Raw genomic sequence first — 19,167 nt, 5'->3', positions numbered from 1 at the left:
AAAGAGGAAATGATTGAGAAGGACCACTGTGTTATAGTAGGGTTAGAGAGGTCTTGAATAACAGAGAAATAGACTGTTGGGTGTGAGATTCACAGTGCTCTCATTTTGGTATTTCTGTAGCAGCCTTTGTTTTAGGAAGATGTGGCCATCTATTTCAGATTGAAAATACTGCTATTAAATGCTAAGTCAGTGAATGGGAAAATAACAGCCATTCAGGACCTGATCCTGTATAAACATGCTGACCTCAGTTGCACTACAGAGACTTGGTTGGATGAGGCTGGGTTTTTTAATCTCATTCACCTTTGTCTGCCAGAATTCTCTGTGAAACAGCAGGCAGGACCAGGGGGGGCGGGGACGTGGAGTAGGGATGGTCTAATTTTATTCCATCCCTCTCACCATATGTCACATTCTCCAGTTCCCTTTCATAATGTATGCTTATGAAAGTATGAACCCGGAATAAAATAGGTATTCTCTTGATGTACCACCCACCCCATGGCACAGCAGGACACAGCACTTCCAGAGCTGAGCTGGTATCGGGGGTAGTGTAGGAGTTCCCTTGGCTTGTCATGCTGGGGGACTTCAATATCCATGTCGAGGGAGCTCTGCCAAGGCTGTCTCAAGACTTCATGACTTCCACAGTGACCATAGTATCTGCTTCCATTCATGCCACATGCCACACTTTAGACCTGGTCTTCTGTACCAGTGTAGATGTTGGTGATCTGGGTGTAGAGGAACGTTGTGTCCATTGTCATGGACAGAGACCATTATCTGGTGTGATTTGGACTCACTGGAACTCAGAGCCTTTGGAGGGGTGGAGGTCAGACTAAGAAAATCCACCCCAGAAGGTTGATGGATCAAGATGGTTTTGCGGCTACCCTTGGGGATTTTTTGGTTGATCTCCGGAATGAGGAAGTGGCAAAAACCATCAACATGATTGTTCCTAAATGTCTCCTCCTTCAAAGTAGAGCCAAACTGGCCTCCTTGTTCACCGAAAAGCTGGTGGAGATGAAACCAGTGGGTTGTACATTTGAGCAACGGGAATTTCTTTTTCATGTGATAGATTGTTTTACCTTTATGGCAGTCTCAGTTTAAAGCACAATTGAAGATGTATACCATATACATTTATTTTTGCTTAGTGATTACAACCTTTTCTTTACACAGATATTTGATTTAATGGATGCCAAAGCCCGTGCAGATTGTATCAAAGAAATAGATCTTCTCAAGGTAAATATCAATTTTGTTGAAGATGATAATTAGAGAAACCTATGAAATTGGCAGTGATTGGTTATAATCTAGCTCTTGTGTACAGTATGTCAGAAATGAAAATTGTTTGTTTTCCATTTTATTTCCCTGCTGATTCTAAAAAATTGAGTAACCATGGATTTGGTAACTGGGATGATATAGAGCCATATATCTGTTTTAACTACTGTACAGTCTGAGCATAAATGGTATATCTCAAATAGACTTCAGTGATGATAGCTCAGTAAGTTAAATGTCTGGCTGTGGAACTAGAGTTTGAAAGTTCAATTCCTCATTGTGTCTTTGGAGAGAAGACCCAGCTTGTGTGGCCTAGGGCAAACTGCACAGTCTCAGAGTGCCCCAGAAGAATGGAATAGTAAACCACTTCTGAGTAGTCTATACCTAGAAAACAGTGAGAAGGCTCACCGTATCAGAATTGACTTGACAGACATAATAATAAGCTTTAGTGGAAGACACTGGATTTCAGACTTCTATATTGACGATCCAGAGCAGAATTTACTTCTAGTGTGTAGGTCTGTCTCTTTATATATATTCTTAGTCCATTGTATGGAGCTGTGTTGCTCCTGAAGGGATTGTGGACAAACTCATAAAAATTTTGCTCATAATAAAATAACATTCAAATAGTGCAGCAAAACGCAGGTATCAGCTTTTGGCAGACATGTGACCAAGTGGAAACAGCAGTCTGCATAAGTGAGAAGTACTAACATTCCAGTATGAATTACTGTAAAACCCATGTGGCATCTGATAAGCCTGAAAAATATAAACTTGACTTCATGGAAAAATACTTTTAAAATGTTTTGCTTTAGGAACATAACTGCTTCGTAAGTCTTTAGTACACTGGCGTTGATTGCAAGAGTCTGCGAAGGAGAAGCCACATACGTTGCTGTTCATGTGTATAACCTTTGGTTTTAACAGTTTTACCGAGGAAAGAAAAGATAAAACATACTGATCAAATGAACTCATCCTATGTATAACTTAGAACAATAGCTTTAAAGACTTTGCAGAAATCTTTTTGGCAGCAGTAGCCAATACAGCTACTTGATTAGTTACATAAGGATCTGTGTCTGCAAGTAATTTGCACAATTATTGAAGCATGATTGTGTGAGTCATTCCTTTCTACAAAGGTACATAGAAATCTTTTTCCACTGCAGGATTTCGTTCTGCTGCCCAGGTATAGCGCAAGACTCAGGCTCTTACCTTGGGCTGGTCTTTTACATTAATCTGGCTAATATGTTTGGGGATCAGGAGTATCTTTATCTGGTGTTAGCTCCACCAGATGCACTTGACATGGTCTGCTATTGGGGAAAACTTATCTGATATATTTATCTAAGTGTTACAATTTTTGTAATCCACTTTGTATTTTATGTGTGTTTATATGCAAGCTGTTCCCTAATTTTATATTACAGCCTATTAATTGTATTGTAGTGCTCCTGACACAGAAAAGGAAAGAAAATCCACTGAGAATAGGATGAAGTACTATGCCCACAATTTAATAGACTGATGGCCAGTATCCTGTCCATAACTCTGGTAGCACAACAGGAGTGATGTCACCACCAGCACCAGATTGCTGTTAATTAAGAGTTCCTGTTTTAATTTTGGGTTCTGTATGATGTGCATGATGAGACAACATTAGGTAAAACTCAAAATTGAAGCAGAAACATTAATTAGTGTCAGTCTGCCATTGTGAGCGATGTCACTCCCATTGGACAATCGGAAATACACAATAGGATTTTGATCATTCACTTAATTATTAATGGAGATTATTTTTTAAAAAATCATTTTCTATCATTTAGAGCAGCGGTCCCCAACCTTTTTCGGTCTCCGGACTAGCTGAGGAAGGTGGGGCACCCCCCGTGCTCACACGCATGTGTGAACGGTGGCACGGTGCTTGTGCGGGCTCTTGCACATGCGCAAACGGCACCAGCGCCATTTGCACATGTGCATTCACGCATGCACAGAAGCGCACACACAGGCACAAATGGCCTTTGCGGGGTGAGTGCGTGGGGGGGTGGGGCGGGAGGTCTGTCTTCACAACCCAATCTGGCTCAGGCCGCACACCGGGGGTTGGGGACCTCTGATTTAGAGTATCATCTAAAATAATTCATTAATACTGAAAGATTCTAGTTTCATTCTGATTTTGTTTCCCTCTTTCCAAGTATCCTGTACTTTTTACCTAAGAATGATGAGACTTTTAGAGAATACTTGGATATGACATTTTCAAAAATGAGGGAGAAACCATTGTTTGTTTTGTTTCTCATCCTGGTGGCCTTTTGGAGACTCCTAGGAACAACTTGAAACCATTACAGCACCTAGTAAAGTCTAGTTTGGATGTCTTTGGCCTTGTTTCATTTTTCAGCTTAAGACTGTAACCGGATGTGAACTTCATGGCTTAGATACAAGCCAATTCTTTTTCATTTTTGCTTCATTTACTCTCTTGCCTGGCTGACATTTCTGGAGAACTCATAAACTCATGTTATTTTGTGACCTTGACATTGATCTAATAGAGGTTTTGCTATAATATGTATTTTGGAGTTTCTAATAGCAGTGTGGCTGTTGTTACATTTTACTTTATAGAGACAATTAGAAATGTAGACTGATGTCCAGTCAGAATCTTTTAAGGTTTCACTTACTTTTATAATGGCCATTGGTTGGTAATGGGGCTGTTCTCTTAAAATTACATCATGATAAATTGTGTTATTTAATAGCATGTGACCTGGCCTGTTTGTATGACTCACCTAGTAGGGAGTCATGGGGGAAGTGGTTTTCTAATCTCACTCCTCTGTAATTAAGGAGCCCCTTTTTTCCACGTCTTCTGTCTGCTCCAAACCCTGTAACAAACCCAGGGCATACCTGGAAACTGAAAAGCAGACGTTTAGTAAACTATAAAGTCATGAAATGTGTATTTAATTATGAAATACATTATATTGAGTACAGTGGTGCCCCGCATGATGACGACCCCGCAGAACAACGAAATCGCATGACTGACTTTTTTTGCAATCGCTATAGTGATCGCAGAACTATGTTTCCTATGGGGGATTTTCATTTGACGATGATTAGGTCCTTGCTTTGTGAACCGTTTGTTCACAAAATGACAATTTTTCTAGCTCCGCGAAATGGCTGCCCTGCGTTTCCCTGACCCATGCTTCGCAGGGCAGCCATTTTAACAGCTGATTGGCGCTCGGAAAATGGCTTTTCCTATGGGCGATCTTTGCTGGATGACGAGGTAATTTCCCCATTGGAACTCATTAAATGGGTTTCAATGCATTCCAATGGGGAATTGTTTTTTTGCATGACGACGATATCGCTTAACAGCGATTTTCCTGGAATGGATTATCGTCGTCATGTGGGGCACCTCTGTACTTTAGAGCAGAGGTTGTCAACCCCCGGTCCAAGGCCCATTGCCGGTCCATGGCTTGAGCCCGACCAGGCTGCGAAGACAGACCACCCGCTGCCCCCCTGCACTCACTCCCCTCCCCACAGCTTCCTTGCACGTTCGTGTGCCAGTGTTGGCGGGAGCGCTCCCTCACCCCTTCACACAAGTGGATGCGTGCACAAAGCAGCTGTGGGGAGGGGAGTGCGTGCAGGGGGCAGCGGGAGGTCTGTATGCGGCCCGGTGGCTGAGGCGATGGGGTGGGCAAGAGCCGGGAGGCACAGCATGACTGGGTGCTCTGGCTGCTGGCCTCACAGCGGGGGCAGCAGGGTGGGGGTGGTCAAGAGCCAGGAGGCAAAGCATGGCTGGGTGCTCTGGCTGCAGGCCTCCTGGCGGGCTCCAAAGAGACCGGGGTCGGCGCTTCTCAACGCCGTTAGCAGGCTGATGCTGCCGCTGGTGCCTCCAGCTCTGGAACCAGCACCAGCGGCAGCATTTGAATTTCCCACAGAGGGCAGCAAGGAGTAAAATAAAAAATGTTTAGTAAATTTTTTTTAAAAAATACTCCCAGGCTGCTGCCACCACTAGCACACACTCCCTCACCCCTTCAAGCATGCACCCTTGTTCAGGGGTGGGATGGGCGTGCGGGTGGGCAGGCACTCCTGCGCATGCATGAAGCCGTGGGGGAACGCATGTGCGCATGCCTATGCCGTGTGCGCTCCCCAACCACTTTGCGTGTGCGTTGGAGAGCACAAGCACAAAGGGCCGCCCCACCTCCCTCAGAGGCTCCACCAGTCCGCACTACTAAAAAGGTTGGGGAACGCCGCTTTAGAGAGTTACTGAAGCAGTCTATAAACATGACAGATAATAATGATGATAAATGATGATGATGTGATGATGATAACATTTGATGAAGTTGATTCAGAGTCATAATGACGCTATTCAAGATTTCCCAGCTATACAGTACTCGGAAGTAGTTTACTATTCTCTTTTCCTCAGGGTAGTCTTGCTTGAGGTTACACAAGATACAATGGAGAATCAAAGTTCTATCCTCTGCCTCTACAGCCATGTGCCTTGACTTGCTGAGATGTCCAGCCAGCTACAAAAATGGCAAAATCATGAAAAACAGAACAAAAATGAAAGCATATGGATATTTATGTATGAGATGGGATAGGTGGGAACATTCCCCTTGGACCACATTGGCTCAAGAATTATCTGTCCAGATCTAAATACTAGTGGTTGGTGGGGTCAGTGCAATCTCCCACCACCACCGCCACATACACCATTCATCTTTTCACACCTCACTCTTCCCCTGTCACTTTCTCAAATCTGTACCCATTCTAACTTGCATATTCTCAGGGACTGAAAAATGCACTCGTCTGTGATGAGTGAAAAATGCTGCTGGATGAGTCACAGCTCCCTCCCTCCCTGCCTCCTTTCCCCTCTGTCTGTCTGTCTGTCTGTCTGTCTGTCTGTCTGTCTCTCTCTCTCTCTCTCTCTCTAATCCTGCAGTCCTCCCCTCCCCCTCCCATTGCAAAAGGAAAACTGCCCTCTTCTCATGAGAAGAGAGTTCGAGTGGCACATAGAGATATAGCTCTGCAGGAGTAGTCCCATGCTGAAGAATATGGACTTTCCCTGCTCCCAATTTCAACCGAACGAGGACACATCCTGGGGTGGGAGGGAACCATGGCTCCTTAAGAGGCCAGATGCTTTTGCTTTCAGTTTCATTTTTGCTGGAGACATTCAAAATACAAGCTTCATGACCCCACAGGTACACAGGTAATAAAACAACCCAAGTCTGAGGGTATAAATCAGTGATTTCCCAATCCAAATAAATTGCAAGGCTATAGTCCGGTCATGCTGTCTGGTGAAATTTTTGATTGACTGGTGAGACATTCTAACATTTTTCAAGCTCTGCGTATTCTTCTAACTGTCCATTGTCTAAAAACCAATCTGATGCCTATTTTTTCACTAAGCTTAATTGCCTGTATAGCAGTGTCTTAACCTTTTTCTTTCTAGCTATCAGTCATATCATTTGGGGCTAATGCAAATTACATTCTGGAAGGCAACTTTGTCTAAGTCTAGTTGTTGTGTGGGATGGGAATGAGGACCGAAGAGTGTGAGCCAGGTACCACGAGTTGCATCCAACACATGGGCCAGAGATTTTTCATCACTACTCTCAAAGAACTCTGTATCTGAATGGCACATCTAATAGAATTGAACCCAATTACAACCCAAAACTAAATGCTAAGGTCTGGGAAAAGAACACATGTTATGCAAAGTTAATCACAGAGGGTGGGAAAAATCAAATCCTTTTGCATTTTCTTATGGAGCAGATATTGAAGAAAGACAGACAAACAAAAAACAGTGTGTGCTGACAATTAGAAGAGCTAATTTGAGGTAATGTTCATATATTTGGGTGAATAAATAAAAAATGGGATTGGGTTTAGATTTCATTCAGCTGTTTCAGCCTTCAGAGTTTCAGATTGATTTTTAAATGCAAGGTTTTCATTCTCTGTGCCAAAGGCAAACTAAAAATTGTTAGTATGTGAATGTTATTGAAATGTAATATAGGAAATGCGTTCCTTTAAATTTTAAGATTTAGTTTTAAATGGAGAAGAATACTTGCCATTTGTTATCATTTTAAAGTATTTGTACTTAACATGGACAGTGAGAAATAGACTAAAATATTATGTTTATTTTCCTAGCAATTGAACCATCCAAATGTAATAAAATACTATGCATCATTTATTGAAGACAATGAACTAAATATAGTGCTGGAATTAGCAGATGCTGGAGACCTTTCTAGGATGATCAAGGTATGATTTATTTCTTTTAGTAGAGTTCTTTAAACATTCCTCTTTGGAACAGAATGTTTCTGCTTTGTGGTCTCTGTGAATGCACACAAATGGCTTAATCAATGCCTGCGCAGGACTCCTCGGAGCGTTCTAGAGCTTAAAAACGTGATTAGTAGGATGTTCCCCCATGGAGCGCATGCTCCGCCCATCTACTGTCCCTCAGTTCCTTTTAGCCATTACTGAGTTTAAACTCCTCCTGCAACTAGAGCATTCTTCACTGGCGATCTTCGGATGTTCTAATTTTTTTGTGATCTTCGGATCCTGTCCTTGACCTTTTCGACTCTTCTTCATTCTTCTTGTTGGACGCTTCCCTGTGAGTTTTTTCTTTTTTCTTTGTTTTCTCTCCCCCATCTCTTCCCACCCTTTTTAATGGCCCCACTGGGCCCGTTTAAGGGTTGCAGCTTGTTTGGTCTGGGGGAACAACACCAGACCTACTCCTGCCCCGAGTGCAAGAGACTGACCAAGCCTGCCCTCAAACTCCATTTGCAGTGCTTTCAATCTTTTCTCTGGGAGAAATCCCTAAAACCCTCCGACTTGAGATCCGCCTAGATCATTGAACCCACCTCAACACCTCTTCCTTGATCTGAGTTGGCAGACCAGGCATTGGCTCCTACCATACCATCCCCCAAGCAAAAATCGACTTCTAAGCCATCGAAGTCGAAGCCACCGTCTGTCCCGAGGCCTGTGTCAGTCTCAAAGTCACCTTCTGTTTCGACTGGTTCACCTAACAAAAAGAAAGACCTTGCTAAACAAAAGAAAGCAAAGCGTGTTACCAAAGCTCACCAGCATAGGGAGCCTCCTCTGACCCAGATGTCACTTCCATCTCCGGTCCTTAAGTAGTCCTCCAGGGAATTACCTGATCCAGACTCTTTTGGAAGCTGATGATCCGGTACCGCTTCCCCCAACTCAGGCTCCGTTGTCAATACCGAGCCTCTCCCTGAGTCATGGCCATTCAAGGGTTGATGTTCTCTCCAGCCCAGCCTCAGCCCATTCTAGCCCTATTTCTGTCAGGCGGGCAACTGTGATACAACTTTCAAACTTTGAGGCCTCGGCAGGACAGTCTCCCCCACATAAGCATTCGGCTAAGTGCTGCCACATTTTGCTATCTTTTCTCTCCATTGAGATGTTATCTACATACCTCATCCTTCTCAACATCAACCTCTACCGGACTGTTGAGAATCGTATTATCAGGAGTTGGATCGACATCGATACTGATACGACGATGTCAACCTATACTACGAGGCCTGCTACTATGAGCAACCTAAGAGAGTGCATTATGCCTATGCCTCTTCTTCTGATTCATCTCCATCATCCTTGTCTCTTCCTCAGCATCGGCATCATACTTATCCTCAGCTCAATCCCGTCGTACTGCTACTGTATTAAGTCTTCTATCAAATGCCGTTTACCACAATCGTATGCTTCTCAGCCAGAGCACCATTCATCAAAGCATACTGTCTGCTTCGGCATTGCACCCAAGTGCAACCCTCTCTCACATCCTGCTTATCATCTCTTCAGGTCTCAACTACCTATAAAGGACCTGCTCCACCTGGAACTGATGCTCTGCTTCCTGCCCCTCAGGCTGCAGCTTCCACATCGAGGTCTTATCACCGCTCGCCATCTCCACCTCTAGGGGTTCCTCGGCATTGACAGCCTTAGACGTATTGGATCCACCTCCTTCAAATCTTCCGACCCCTGACTCGGATGTAGCCAATAATCACCCCCTCTCTCTGAGGACTTTACTTCTTATTTGCAACTAATACTCCGCATGGTGAAGTCTCTGGAGTTCAACATCGAGCAGCCACCTCCTCCCAAACAAGATCTCGTCTTTGATTACATCAATCAGGAAAAGTCCCCTCCATTAAGCCTTGCCTTCATTATGGCTATGTTAGACCTTTTCAAGGAGTCCTGGGATAAGCCATCTTCTTCATTACAAATGTCCAGACATGTGGAGAATCATTACAGGACCCATGGTAGTGACACTGCCTTCCTTGGAAAGCATCCTTTGCCTAATGCTATAATAGTTCCATCTAACCAGTCACAGGCTGGAAACTGTTCCACAGTCAACCCCACTAATAGGGAGGGTGGGAAGTTGGACGTTTTGGGCCGTTGTCTTTACTCCCTCACCTCCTTTGTCATGAGAGTTTCCAACTACCAGGCTGCCATTGGGGGCCTATCATAGGCAACTCTGGAATAATCTTCCAGTTCTCCAGGCTGCCTGTGAGGACTCTGGGGCCAGTGCCCTCAATACATACCTCGATGCTTCTACTTTGGCTAAACAACAACGTATAGCCTCCCGGCACACCGCTGATGCAGCGTCAAAAGCTATAGCTTCAGCTATCGTTCTTAGGAGACATGCATGGCTTTGGTTAGCTGGAATCACTGATGATGCAAGAACTGGCATAGAGGACCTGCCTTTTGATGGTGTAGGCCTTTTTAATGATAAGACTGATGTGGTGATGGACAACCTTCATAAAATTTGCAAAACGGCCCATTCCTATTCTACTCAGCAACCATACAGTTTTCAACGCTACCACGGGTGCCATCCCTCTGCCTTTCAACAATCATATCAGCAGTTGTACCACCCATACAAACCTCCTCTTGCTGACAGGCCAAATCCTGCACCGTCTTCTTCTGCAGCCTCTGCTTTTTGATCCCAAGCTCCCGGCCAGTGCCACCAGCCTTTCTGTCACCCTGCTAAAACAAACAAACAATATATTTGTCTACAGCTCGATTCTCAACACCCCCGTCTAGCCCCCTTTTTCTGCTAATGGTCCCTTATCACCAAGGACAGCTGGGTATTAGCCATTATTCGCTACAGTTACCTGTTAGAATTCATGGAGCTCCCTCCTACCAGTCACATCAGGTCTACTCCTTACTCACCTGCTCTCAGAGATGAGGCATCTTTCCTCCTCCAAAAGAATGCCATTCAGAGGGTGCCTACCCACAACATTGTCAAAGGTTTTTACTCCACGGTTCGCAAACGAGATGGAGGCCTCCGTCCCATCCTAGACCTGAGACTTCTCAATTCTTACATTCATCCAAGGCATTTTTGAATGGTCACCCTCGACGCTGTTATTCCTCTTCTTTCCCCAGGAGACTGGTTCATTGTCATAGACCTTCAAGACACTTCCATATCTCTATTCACCCATATCCTTGCAGGTATTTCTGCTTCTTTTTCAGGGACTCAGCTTACCAATTCCAATCCCTCCCCTTCGGTCTCTCCATCACTCCAAGAACCTTTACGAAATGTCATGCCCTCGTGGCGGTCTACCTTTGTCTACACAACATCACAGTCTTTCCGTATATAGACAATTGGTTGATTGTGGCACGTTCTTACCACAAAGCACAAGGGGATGCTCTTTTTTACTCTTCAAACTTTGGTGGATCTCGGCCTCAAAGTCAGTTTCAAGAAATTCTGCCTTGAGCCCTCACAAACTATGGATTACATCAGGGCCCACCTCGACTCTGTCACAGCCAGAGTTTTCCTCCCCCTCGAAAGAATTCTCAAGCTAAAATGGGCCATATGGCCTTTTCGGCCATTCAAGAAAGTTTCCGCTCATCAGACACTGCACCTCCTTGGTCTCATGGCTTCGACCACGTTCATAGTTCAACACACCAGACTCAAAATACACACTCTCTAGGTTTGGTACCTATCCCTGTGTGGCGTCCACCCTCGTGCTCCTTTTGCTTGACCTTCAAGCCTCAGAGCACACGAAGGCAAACACTCTCCTCTTTAACACTGCTGCCACCAAGTGATCCCTAAATCACCATTACTTCAGAAAGATCAGGTTCACTCTTCAAGTTCTTTTAAATAAAACTTTGGTTTATTGATTATAGAGATTGCTTCATAAATATCTACAGTAGCTAATCACACCTCAGAATTTCCCAAACTACACTATTACTCTCTCTGACTTCTCTCTACTGCCTCGCTCTTACATTTCTCTTCCTTACTCAATCTCACTTAATCTCCCCCTCTGACTCTTTGACTTTACCTCTTATAGCATCTCTCTTGACTCCGCCTCTCAGCAACATGAATATGCATGAACCATTATTACATAACAAATATAAACCATTACATAATATAACAAGAACCATAGACCTAATAAATAAAGAACACTACACCCTGTTTGACCCAGTTTTCGACTATCCCTCAAAGCAGTTGGTAGTTGTGACGTACACCCCGTGTCCCTATTTGTTTCCCTCAACCCAGGTCCACGCTGGCAACGTTCCTTCTTTCTCTCTCGCTGCCACCAGTGGATTTCTCTTATCCACACAGTAAAGAACTTTACTCTCACACTTGCTGCCAATAACAGAATTACCGTATTTTTCGCACCATAAGACACACTTTTCCCCCACAAAACAGGGGGGTGGAAAGTCTGTCCGTCTTATGGAGCGAAGAAAACAGATTATATTTTCCTGTTTTCTTCTCCTAAAAATTGGTGTGTCTTATGGAAAGGTGTGTCTTATGGAGCGAAAAATACGGTAGTTTTATTAAAAGGCATCAAAGGGTAACTCAGAAACACAGATGGTCTTTGTTCATGTTCATTAGATCACAATCATATCATATTTTATGTTCCACATTAGATCACTTCTTGTTTATTTTCAATTCAACCAGCATCTATTTATTAGTAATAATTCTCTCTCTGACTCTCTCTCTCTCTCTCTCAGCAAACCTCACTCCTTCTCCTCTCTAACGTGACTGACAAAACTTCTGTCTCTGCCCCTCCTGTCCGCTCATTGGTTCCTGCACATGAGGTTCTGCTGTGATTGACAGGAGCAACTTGGGCATCTGCCACATACCTCCCACCTTGGAAAATTTGTTTCATGGGGGAAATCTTGTTTACCTTCATGAACAGCGCAACAGCAAATTAAAAGCAAAAGCGTGCTGCTTATATACCTCCCCATAGTGCTTTAAGCACTCTCTGGGCAGTTTACAAGTTAGTTATGCAGGCTACACATTGCCCCCCGCCCCAGCGAGCTGGGTACTCATTTTATTGACCTAGAAGGCTGAGTTAACCTTGAGCCGGCTATCTGGGATTGAACCCCAGGTCATGAGCACAGTTTTAGCTGCAGTACAGCAGTTTAACCACTGCGCCATGAGGCTCTTGCCTTGTGGCGCAGTGGTTAAACTTCTGTAGTGTATTGAACATTTTCACTCTTTTATGTTCAGTATTACATACATATACTTCTTTTATATAGCATATATTCATACACAGTGGTGCCTCGTATAACGAGTGCCCCGTTTAACGATGAATTCGCAAAAATGCCATCGCTTTTGTGATCGTATAACGAAGGTGCCTATGGGGAAAAATCGCTTTGCGATGTTTTCCCCATAGACACCATTTTCCCCCAGCTGAGCGGCGGGAGCCTCCAAAGGAGCGCTCCCGCCACTCAGCTGGGGGAAAATGCCTGCGGTGGCCTTCGAAGGACCTTTCCGAAGGGTCCTTCTGAGGCCACCGCGGGGGGATGGTGGGGGGATCCGATGCCTGTCAGGCATCCTGGGCTCGGATCCCACCCGCCGCCGGTTACCCAGCCTTGGGTAACTGGCGGCGGGTGGGATCCGAGCCCAGGATGCCTGAAAGGCATCCGGATCCCCCCGCTCTCCCACCCTCACCCCGCAGCTTGGATCGGACCCACGGGGGCTAGCCCTGCCATGGCTGGACTCCCAAGAGTCCAGCCATGGCAGGGCTAGCCCCCGCGGGTCCGATCCAAGCCGCGGGGGGAAGGTGGGGAGATCAGATGTCTGTCAAGCATCCTGGGCTTGGATCCCACCCGCCGCCGGTTACCCAGCCTTGAGTAACCGGCGGCGGGTGGGATCCGAGCCCGGGATGCCTGAAAGGCATCCAGATCCCCCCCGCTCTCCCACCCTCACCCCGCGGCTTGGATCGGACCCGTGGGGGCTAGCCCTACCATGGCTGGACTCCCAAGAGTCCAGCCATGGCAGGGCTAGCCCCCGCGGGTCCGATCCAAGCCGCGGGGGGAAGGTGGGGAGATCAGATGCCTGTCAGGCATCCTGGGCTCAGATCCCACCCGCCGCCGGTTACCCAGCCTTGGCGGCGGGTGGGATCCGAGCCCGGGATGCCTGAAAGGCATCCGGATCCCCCCGCTCTCCCACCCTCCCCCCACGCCTTGGATCGGACCCGCGGGGGCTAGCCCTGCCATGGCTGGACTCCCAAGAGTCCAGCCATGCTCGGGGTAGCCCCCGCGGGTTGGATCCAAGCTGGATCCAAGCTGCGGGGGGAAGGTGGGGATACCCGATGCCTGTCAGGCATCCTCGGCTCGGCAGCGCGGGGCGGCAGGGACAGGGTGGAGGGGTCCCAAAGGTTTCCAGGCTTCTGCCTGGAAGCCTTCGGGATCCCCCCCCTGTCCCCTTCGCTGGCAGCCACCCCTCGCTGCTTTCCCCATCCTGGATCGGGCTCCTGGGAGTCCGATCTCGGCTAGGGAAGGCAGCGCGGGGCGGCGGGGACAGGGAGGAGGGGTCCCGAAGGCTTTGGGATCCCCCCCCACCCTATCCCCTTCGCTGGCAGCCACCCCTCGCTGCTTTCCCCAGCCTGGATCGGGCTCCTGGGAGTCTGATCTCGGCTAGGGAAGGCAGCGCGGGGTGGCGGGGACAGGGAGGAGGGGTCCCGAAGGCTTCGGGATCCGCCCCACCCTGTCCCCTTCGCTGGCAGCCACCCCTCGCTGCTTTCCCCAGCCTGGATCGGGCTCCTGGGAGTCCGATCTCGGCTAGGGAAGGCAGCGCGGGGTGGCGGGGACAGGGAGGAGGGGTCCCAAAGGCTTCGGGATCCCCCCCTGTCCCCTTCGCTGGCAGCCACCCCTCGCTGCTTTCCCCAGCCTGGATCGGGCTCCTGGGAGTCCGATCTCGGCTAGGGAAGGCAGCGCGGGGCGGCGGGGACAGGGAGGAGGGGTCCCGAAGGCTTCGGGATCCCCCCCACCCTATCCCCTTCGCTGGCAGCCACCCCTCGCTGCTTTCCCCAGCCTGGATCGGGCTCCTGGGAGTCTGATCTCGGCTAGGGAAGGCAGCGCGGGGCGGCGGGGACAGGGAGGAGGGGTCCCGAAGGCTTCGGGATCCGCCCCCCCTGTCCCCTTCGCTGGCAGCCACCCCTCGCTGCTTTCCCCAGCCTGGATCGGGCTCCTGGGAGTCCGATCTTGGCTAGGGAAGACAGCGCGGGGTGGCGGGGACAGGGAGGAGGGGTCCCAAAGGCTTTGGGATCCCCCCCACCCTGTCCCCTTCGCTGGCAGCCACCACTCGCTGCTTTCCCCAGCCTGGATCGGGCTCCTGGGAGTCCGATCTCGGCTAGGGAAGGCAGCGCGGGGCAGCGGGGACAGGGTGGAAGCCTTCGGGATCCCCCACCCACCCTGTCCCTGCCAGTTTTTAGTCCATTGGAACGCATTAACCAGGTTTTAATGCGTTTCAATGGGCTTTTAAATTTCGCTTTACGATGTTTCCGTATAGCGACGTTAATCCTGGAACGGATTAACGTCACTGTACGGGGCACCACTGTATTCTGTTATCAGTTTCTCTTTTGATCAAATTAACCTTATTACTTTACACATTTAAACCATTTATTCTACTTATAACCTTTTTCATCAATTACTTCAATACAAATTAATTAATTCTTTCCCAATCCCTTTTATGGTCATTTGTTCATTTTGAATGATATCTCCCTGAGGGACAATATCAGTATGATAGTTATTTGAGAACAAGAGTCTCTCAATGCTAGATATTTGGTATTATTAATATAAATATTTTCACCAGAACAATGCATTAGCTCCATGTTGCTTTCAATAAAGTAGCATTGTACAATATCTGCTAGAGATGGAAGTTTTTCCTGACTCTCTGTTCTGTCAGTTACTGCGCCATTTTTAACTGCCTCAACATTCTCTTTCTGCTGTTAGACATAGTAAACTTTCTTTGGCACACTTCCTCTTATTTTCTGCTGACCAAACTCTTTATTCTTTGATGCTTGACATTGCTAAATGAAGTACCCTTTTTCTCCACAGCCGTAGCAAGTTTTTGGGGCCCTTTGTTCAAATAAAGGGTGCTTGTCTCCCTTCCCTTCAAAGCTTTTGTATCTCTGTTGACTTTGCTCTGAGAGTTTGTCCATAAAATGGCTTTCAGTTGCCTGCTGATTCTTCATCGTGGTCTTCTGTGAATGCACAGAAAAGGGTTAACTCAGTGCCAGTGTTGGTCCTCTCGAAACATTCTTGAGCTTTAAGAGAAAAGTAACAAAGTTTAAGGCTGTCTATACCGCGCATGCTCCACCTGCCCTAGCCTCAGTTCCATTTTTCCAACTAGTGACTTGGAACCTCTCGCTTCGAGCTGTTTTCAAAACCTTTTTCTGGGAATTTTTTTGTATTTTTCGACCGGACTGTACTGACTATGAGAACTGTCATATCCCTTGACGCGGACCTCCCTTTTCACGGACTCTGCTTTAGTGTTTCCCCTCAAACTTGGCTGCTTCGGACTTCGCCTTTTTCTCCGCCTCGTAAGCGGCTCCCTGTAAGACTTTCTTAGCTTTTATGTCCCCTTAGGACCTTTCAGCTGTTGTGTGGTTTGTTCTAGGAAGACACCCCACCAAGACGGGCATGATCGTTGCCTTTTTTGCCTGGGAGAAGCCCACCTTTTAAAGGCAAAATCCTGCAAGCACTGTAAAGTCTTTACCAAGGCGGCTTTGAAAGCCAGGCAGCAATGTCTAAAATGCCATCTGTGGGAATCCATACTGTCTTCCACCAAGCCCTCGGACATGGAACTTGCCTCACCGTCAGCTACTCCTCGTTCCGAATCTGCAGCTTCCCCTCAACTGGCTGCTTCTAAGACTGGCAAAGCCGCAAAAAAGTCCGTTTCCTCTAAGAAATCTGCTACGACGTTGAATGCTTCTGTTGCCCCGGCTCTCAAACCTGCAAAGCAAACAAAAGCAAAGGCTTCGGTTAAACCTAAGGAGCCTTCCATTCAGCTTCCTCCTATATCCGAATCTTTACCCTCGCCTATATTGGAGGAATCTTCGAGAGATTGCGAATCCTTGTCAGAGGCAGCACCATCTCTGCCTCCTCAACAATCTGAGCCAGTTATCCCGGAGGGCGTCTCTTCTCCGACACCGAGTCAGCTAACTGGAGCCACCACAGGGTTGACTTCTGCCCCGCATAGCCCATTTTCTCATGGGCAGGGGTCTTCGGCTCTTTCAGTCTCCTCAGCGCCCTCGAGGTCGAGATCCCCTCGAAAGAAGTGCTCTTCAAAGAGGAAACACCGTTCCTCCACTCGACGTTGATCCAAACATCGACGTCGAGCCCATTCCTCCACATCTGATGACTCAGGAAGAGTTCGATCATGGAAACACCATCGACGTTGACGAGATTTGAGCTCCGATTCCTCCTCCTCAACCTCGACTGACCGACGTCGGAAACACAGGAAAGTTAAATACATTTATGTGTTATCTTCTTCAGACTCTCCTCGACCCCGTCATCATCGTCTACACCGACGGGTCGACCTCGAGGTGCCTAAGGCTTCAGCGTCCTTAACAGCAGTGCCTGCGTCTCCTGACCTGAATATCCCCTCGACTTCTCAGCAGACTCATTCTTCAATTTCGGAGAGGCACGACATCGAATGCAGGTCACGTAAAAGGAACAGAGATGTCTTTTCCTCTGACCCTGATGAAGTTTCTTCTTATCGTTCCTCAGACTCTGATCCTGACCTTCCAGCTCAGCCCTGTCAAGGGGATCTTCCTGAGGGTGATGTGGTGCATTCTGATACCGGGGACCCCCATGCTTCCTCCCCTTCAGAGGACTTCTCTTCATATTTGCAAATGTTGTCACATCTAGCATGGGCATTAAAGTTAGAAATGGACCAACCTACACCTCCTGCTGAAGACCTTATTTTTGGGGACATCAACCAGGAGAGGTCTCCCCCTCCAAGCCTTACATTTGTACCGGTTATAATGGAGATTATTGAAGAGTTTTGGCAGCAACCTTATACTTCTCCCTCTATTTCTCGCCACACTGAGAACCTGTATCGTGTCCATGGCAACAACACGAAATTTCTTCTTAAGCACCCTATACCGAACTCGCTCATTGTAGAAACCAGTTGCACTAAGCCCACTGGAAAGTCACATGTAACCCCCACAAATAAGGAGGGTAAAAAATTGGAGATTATTGGGAGAAAAATTTACTCTTTAATTTCTTTCCTCCTGCGGATCATAAACTATCAAACTGCTTTAGGAGCATACCAGAAGCAGCTGAAGATTTTACCTGGTCTTAAAATGACTCCAGAGGATGTTAGACAGGGTTTCCTAAATTCCTATGAAGAAGCACAAACCGTATCGAAACATCAAAGGTTGTCGACTCGGCATGTAGCAGAGACCGCTGCCAGAGTTCTCATGTCTGCAATCACCCTGCGCATGCATGCTTGGCTGAGATCTGCCAACTATCCTGGAGGATGTCAAAACCAAGGTGGAAAATCTTGCCTTTGATGCCACTGGGCTATTCAGTGACAAAACTGATAATCATTTGGAGGAACTGCATAAGGCAAAAAAGACTGCAAAATCCTACTCGATCCAACCTTACCCTAGATATAATAAATTTCAGTGGAGAAAGTCTTATTCACAATATCAGCAATCTTCACAGCAATACAGACCATATAAGAACCTACCGCAACAAAGATCTTCTTAAGCTTTTTCCTCCGCTCCCAGCTATCGCCCTCAGCAGTCTCAACGTCGGCAATCCTATAAGCCACCTGCCAAAAATCCAAACAATATCTTTGACTCTGTCACAGATATAAAGGAAAATCACATCACCACACGCCTTCAGCCATTTCTGGCAAACTGGTCTACCATCACAAACAACTCATGGGCATTAAAAATCATCCAATTCGGCTACCAACTGGAATTTATAGAATTTCCTCCCTTGGGGTACGTAAGTCACACATCTTTCGACCCAGCTCTAGAAGAGGATGTTCTATCTCTTCTAGAAAAGGATGCCATTCAACCTGTCCCAATCACAGATCTAAGAAATGGATTCTACTCCCGGTACTTCACCGTGCCAAAGAAAGGTGGAAGAATAAGACTTATCCTCGATTTAAGAATCCTGAACACTTACCTGCATCCAAGACGCTTCCAGATGGTGACGCTGAAGTCCATCCTGCCCCTGTTAAAGAAAAACAATTGGTTTGTGGTGGTGGATCTGAAGGATGCATACTTCCATGTGACCATCAATCCAGATCATCGCAAGTACCTGCGGTTCTTCTTCCAGGGAACCATTTATCAATTCCTGGCTTTGCCTTTCGGACTTTCAACAGCCCCCAGGACATTCACAAAGGTCATGGCACCTATAGCAGCTTACCTACGGGTCAACGGCATCCACGTCTACCCTTACATAGACGATTGGTTGGTAGTCTCCCCGTCCAAGACTCAAGCTCTGAAAGATACAAAATTCATTCTTCGGTTGCTTCCAAAATTAGGCCTCACCATCAACATGAAAAAGTCACATCTCAAACCTCCCAGGATAGTACACTACATAGGAACACGACTAGATGATACCAGAGGGTGGATTTTTCTGTCCAAAGATCGGATTCTAAAAATTCGCTGGGCTCTCAAGAAGTTTCAACCAAGGGGCCGCGTGAGAGCGAAACATGTTCAACACCTGTTAGGCCTTATGGCCTCAACCACTCCAGCTTTGGCCCATGCGCAT

At 46.9% G+C, this 19,167-nt stretch overlaps 1 protein-coding gene across 4 annotated transcripts in view; it reads left to right on the top strand.

Annotated features, from left to right (window-relative positions):
- Window positions 1–19,167, top strand: part of NEK7 (NIMA related kinase 7) — a 117,969-nt gene that overhangs the window by 29,264 nt on the left and 69,538 nt on the right. For 2 of the 4 annotated variants that reach the window (XM_020784663.3, XM_020784664.3), the window contains exons 4-5: window positions 1,162–1,224; window positions 7,336–7,446. In XM_020784663.3, coding sequence (XP_020640322.1) covers window positions 1,162–1,224; window positions 7,336–7,446 — 174 coding nt within the window. The remainder of the gene's footprint in view (window positions 1–1,161; window positions 1,225–7,335; window positions 7,447–19,167) is intronic. The other 2 variants (XM_072998068.2, XM_078392294.1) reach the window with 1 other exon arrangement.

This window comes from Pogona vitticeps, chromosome 4 (genome assembly GCF_051106095.1).
Source record: "Pogona vitticeps strain Pit_001003342236 chromosome 4, PviZW2.1, whole genome shotgun sequence".
NCBI lineage: Eukaryota > Metazoa > Chordata > Lepidosauria > Squamata > Agamidae > Pogona > Pogona vitticeps.
Note: the sequence above shows the minus strand (reverse complement) of the source record. Positions and strands in the feature narration are given on the sequence as shown.